Source organism: Haliotis rubra, unplaced genomic scaffold (assembly GCF_003918875.1).
Source record: "Haliotis rubra isolate DU_JTF1 unplaced genomic scaffold, ASM391887v1 Scf1241, whole genome shotgun sequence".
Taxonomy (NCBI): Eukaryota; Metazoa; Mollusca; class Gastropoda; order Lepetellida; family Haliotidae; genus Haliotis; species Haliotis rubra.
Window position 1 is genome coordinate 82,491 of NW_025765161.1, and position 6,000 is coordinate 88,490.

A 6,000-nucleotide genomic window follows, 5' to 3' on the forward strand; every position below is an offset into this window, starting at 1 on the left:
ACAAAATACATTTCACAACGCAAATTGCTTTGGGAGATTTGCATTCCTACCCATCCATTGGAATAAAAACCTTCATTATCAGAATTGTAGTCAACACTGTGTATAGCACCTAGCATGAACATGGTGAAATAATAGTTTTTGATATGTTATTATGCGCAATAACTTTATTCCTTGCCCGTGGAAGATACTGAACTGTAATATTTTTACAGCAATATCACACTAGTGTAATACCGCTAGACGTAAGACGTCATAATGGTTTACAGTTATGACATCACAATGCTAATACCTCTGTCACACTGCGATTTGTCACACTGTAGGCAATTTCTGTCAATTTCTGTTGAAGAGTAATAAACAGACTATCTAAACTTGCTTCCGTGAGATACCATTTTATCAAACTCATGAAAGATTTAGTACCAAATCATTAACTCATTTGATAAAAATAGTATTACACGTAAGGTAGTTTAGCATGCTTAGTATCCTCTATAAATATTTCGTCAAAATTGTACATTGTAGATTTCCATATCGATGGCAGTCTTGTACAAAACTTACAAGTAACAGTCAGTGAGTTTAGATTTACGCCTCACTCGGCAATATTCCAGCTATATGGTGGCGGTCCGTAATTTGTGTAAATAATCGAGTCTGGACCAGACAGGGAAAGAAACCTTTCAAAACTAGACCTCAGGACCAGTGAGTGGACAACAATTAGTTTGAATTAGTGGCCCTGTCTGTACTTCACTTGTCCAAAATAACATTCGTAGGTTTACTATCACTACAAAATTCACTGGCCAACAGGACCACTGCAAACTTATCATTTAGTGGTGCTGATGTATTTTTACTAGCCAGGGACCACAGGACCAGCGTAAATTTTGCATGATCATCGATCTATGCAATTGGGAACCGATGACATATTTCAACCAAGTCAGTGAGGCTGACCCGATCCTGTTAATTGCCTCTTACAAAAGCATGGGTTACTAAAGATCAATTCTAAGCTGTATCTTCAAGGGTCTACAACTTGTACAAGTTACAGAGCTATATAAATGACTTTACATATAATTTCATAACTGTTCGTATTAGCTTTACATCTGGCATGTATTTGCTCAATAATTGTTGATATAAACAGTGCCAAAAAATAGTGAATTCACTGGTGTGAACTATATTATTTTACATCTATATATTGACAGCTACAATTCCAACCCCATATGTTTGTATGGGTTACCACTAGGGCTGCAATGAATACACTATGTGGCGAATAGGATATGTATCATGAATATTGGGGAGAAAATACGAATAATTATTCACAAATACAATATTGTAGTTAAGTGATTGATGCACAATATAGAATGCCTATGTTGACAGTGTTTATTTGTCACAGCAATAACCAGTGATCTCATGACACTCAGATTTGGTATGTAATAGTTTATAGTTGACAATACAATGTGTGGCCTTGGCAAACTAACATGACTTGCTCTAGTGCAAGGCTAGTGGATGTTCCATTCTTGCATATCTCACTTTGAAAAAGGACACAAGGGTTCAATTAAAGCACACTCCCTTAAAAATTTGTAAATATTTGTTTATATTCGGTTCTGGGGACCACGAATAATGAACTGAATTCATGAAGGGCTTCAGTTTGATTCACCGAATATGCGAGTGAATCATAACAGCTTTAGTTACCACCCTGTCAACACCCAAGTATGTAAAGATCTGGTACACAGGGAGGTGAGATGTCTGACAGTTTGGACTGACTGACTGAGTTTGGTTTTACGCCGCTTTTAGCAATATTCCAGCAACATCACGGCGGGGGACACCAGAAATGGGCTTCACACATTGTGCCCATGTGGGGATTCGAACCCGGGTCTTCGGCGTGACGAGCCAATGCTTTAACCATTAGGCTACCCCACCGCCCCTGACAGTTTGGACCTCCCAACAGTCCAGAAACTCCATCATTGTCTTGTTTGGAGTCCAAACTGCTGCCAAGTTATTTGTGATAATTGATATACCATGCCATCATATGATTCCATGGTACTTACGTTTCCGTGGTATTTTCTAATGACATAATTTCTCACGAGCCACTCGCCAAATCGTGCCACCTATCGATTGTTTACTTTCATCAGTTGATCGGCATGGGTCTGAACAAAAAATGTTCGAACTTATCAATTTGCTAACGGCGTACTTACAGTCATCTACTATTAAAAACTAATGCAACTTTATGTCTAGCACGTAATGCATTTGTTGCGCGATCTTTGCAAACATTTTCTATAAACTTACTCAGATTCAAAGTTTTCCCAACATCGCTCGTCTGCTAGCTGATGGCATCAATAAAAACAATCACGTGACCTAAGGGGGGAATCCCAGCTCTATTTTTTAAACTATAGAAGCCCGATAGGGTCATCTCTTAAGTTGTTTTTTCACTTTTCATTTCACGTATCCCGTATCAACTCTACATATTTTTTATGAACTTGAAATGTGACTACTGCGTTAATTCTACAAAATCGTTAACTGTATTACAATTTATCAACTTCGATATTACTGTAAACCTACATTGACACCCCCAGATTGGCTGTTGACAACCTGTGAGATTGTGACATGTGCTGTGCGCCCGTAATTTTATCTGAAAGAAATACCACAGAAACATATGACGTCACCAGAATTTGTGCACAATGGTCGCCGGTCGTCCGATACGGACAACAATGAACTTCAAAATGACAAAAGTGTTTTATTGACATTAAATGATACAAAGGTATGTCGTCTAACACTATATTATGTTTATATGACTTGGCAATATGAGCGATCATATTCATAGTCGTAAATTTCTTAATACCACGGAAACCTATGACGCGAGGGTATATGAACACATAGATAACACATTCTGATGCATATGAATATTTGTTGATCATTGACATGGACTTCATGCATCATAGTAATGACTTTGTGTCAGAGTAGCCACGCTGCCACAGAGTACTATATACGGTTACTTACAGTTATAATGCAGAAACTATGATAGCAACACTTCATCACTTTAAACTCATTCAACTGTTCAAAGTTTATATTAAAACAATATTCATAATAATAATAATAATAGGCCATTTATATAGCGCCTTTCCACGTCATGAGTAGTATAACTGTATGGAAATGTCAAGAAGTGACTGCTGTAATTATCTTGATCCTTATGAACACATATATTAGCTCCTTATTTTATTTATTAAAATGATAGATTTCATAGTTCATGCAGACATAATCATGAAAATGGGTGTCATCAAAGAAAGAAGTAATAGATATACTAATTACTATTTATACCATTCATCATAAGTAACAAGGTAAGTTTATCGAAACAGGATAACTTAAACCTACTGCAACTCACATAGGTACAAGTGCCATATGTTGCATTTAACAAATAATATTTAGGTAAAACATCAGTTCTGGTGCCAATCAGACTAACTTATAACCATTTGGATCAGAACATAGACCGACAACATAAAATCGGCTTATAATCTTCAAATGAACACTACCGATAAAACTAAACGTGTGCAAGCTTCTGAAAATCTGCTACGCAAAGAGTTCTTCCTTAATATTTATACAAGCAAGTTCACACAACACACAAAGTGGGGCCTGAATTGGGCGATCTGTCATTCTGTAAACACACAACTGAATCATATAGTGGTAAACAAATCTGACAGCAACGCTGTAGGCGTGGTGATGAGGAACAATCGACACACATAACGTTTTACCACCCTCGGGGTGACTGGCAATAACAACAACGTACACAATGCAAACACAATTACGGGCAATTAAGACCTACCGTGTGATTAATTCCCCACATGAACACACTGAGTAGAGGTTCGTTTGCTCGAAACAGTTTCCAGTTCAGAGCGACGGGCTTGAGTTTTTTACTCAATCCTTTCTTAAAGGATGCCATCCTTCTAGATATTGCACAGAGCCGGATTAAAGAGGAAATATATAGATTCACAAATATCCACTGCAATTCGATTGCTATACGTCGTAATTTCCGAACATTTTAGGTTGAATGAGCAGCTAGTGCTGCACGGAGTCTCTGTTTCAGACAATATGGCGGCCTAGCGTATTGGTTACCCACAATCCCAGATTAAAGGGAGATAATCACGAAGTTCGTCTGCTAGATCCACAGACAAGGGTTGGACTGCGCAGCAAACAAATAAACATAATAGCGATATAAAATAGAAACATTCGGTTCATATGAACACTCCGACAACTAGCTATCACGCCACTGGTGGCATATTGCTAACAAATTAATTAACAGAATAATTGCACAGAATAAATATTTCATTTTAATTTCATACTCCCGTTATTGTTCGGCCTCATGCATAATGAGGCGAGACGTTTTTTCCAAAATATAATCATTTATTTATTTGGCAACTGAAATTTTTCAGGTTCCGCACAAACCATGTGCACATAACATGTCAAACTAACAGCCCTTTGAAGATTTTTTGAAAGCATACTGTTACAAATCAGACACCTTTTCAAAGAAGGAAATATATATCTGAAATGCCCTTTTTGTCTTTTTCATACCTAAAACATACACTGACTACGAATTTCAGTTTACAACGCCCAACTATAAATGCAACATTTTTTAAGTTTGGATATTTTTAACAAAACGATTGATTCAGTATTCTACACCACTAGCAGTTACCTACTTTGGGTTTATTCCTTAACAAACTATAGTCATTTCACTCATACCCATACGCACGCACACACATCCCAACCAACCATCCCGTCTTCTTCCAAACCCTGAAATCAAATATGGTGCTCCTTCAGCGCTGTAAAACCCTTTAATGGTGCGTCTGTGTGTGTGTGTGTGTGTGTGTTTCACCCACAGAAAGTTAAACAACAATTACTCGTTCAGTGTTCATGCAACACAATACTTTATTAAACTCTTAGTGATAACTGTATCTGATTTATACTGAGGGAAACAAATAAGGGAACACCACTTCATGGCAGTGTTCCTTTTTTTATTCTCAGATTTCCTGCAGCACTAATCAAAGCTGGTGATGAAAACTGGAAAATATTAAAGGAACGCTTGAATTTTACTGTGTTCCTTTATTTGCTTCTCTCAGTATATATACAGCAAATATAAAGTAGTAGAGTATCAGTTTGAAAGGAAATATATTCGAAACTACTCATTATCATTTTGATGTATGTGGAACGACTTGTAATAGTTTCACATAGGAAAATAGTTTATTGTCAGGGTTGGAGGAAAAGCTTGACTTTATCCGGTGGTGAAGATATACACAAGCGTTTTGTTTCGGTATCTACTGATATTTGTCTCCGGATATATTTGCTAGGATGAGATAGTCCGAGTGTATGCACAAAGAACTTCCTGACAACGGTCGCTCGGTGTTGATTACCGGGAATACATTATGAAACGCAGATTTAGTGTGTGTGGTGAGTGAATATGTTTTTATGCCGCCGTTTGCAATATTCCAGCAATACGGAGGGGACACTAGAAATGGCCTTCAAACATTGTACCCATGTGGAGAATCGAACCCGGGTGTTTGGCGTGACGAGAGGACGCTTTAACCACTATGCTACCCCCACAGTAAGACTAACAACTAGTCTCTGAAATGAACATATTTTACTGAAAAAAGTTCATAGTAAAAAAAATAATAATAATGAAAAGGAGCCCTGAGACTTTCTTCATTTTCAGCCTGAAGCTGAGTAAATCTAGACTTGCCACATTTTCTAGACTTGCGTGGCCTTTCTTGGATATATTTGCTTCAGAGTCTGTACGACAGACTACCCCCACAGTGTGTGGAGTGGGCGTGAGGAGGGGACAGTAGAGTTGCCCCAATTCTCTCCCACTTATCTTCCCACTCATTAAGGACGTTTAGGCATATATGAAACACAACACTATTTGGTTATACGTTTTCAACAAAAGTACTGAACAAAAACAGCCAAATCACAAAATTCCCCCTTTTCAAAACCCTACTATCCGTGCCTAGTAGCAGATGCTCTGGGTCTTTTTATAAT

The 6,000-nt window shown here is 37.7% G+C and overlaps 1 protein-coding gene across 1 annotated transcript in view; it reads right to left on the bottom strand.

Moving 5' to 3' along the window:
• LOC124266257 (phosphatidylinositol 5-phosphate 4-kinase type-2 alpha-like) overlaps window positions 1-4,093 on the bottom strand; it is a 55,604-nt gene extending 51,511 nt beyond the window's left edge. Inside the window, 1 exon segment of the mRNA XM_046701071.1 lies at window positions 3,797-4,093. Coding sequence (XP_046557027.1) covers window positions 3,797-3,913 — 117 coding nt within the window. The 5' untranslated portion in view covers window positions 3,914-4,093.
• Window positions 4,094-6,000: the final 1,907 nt, after the last annotated feature.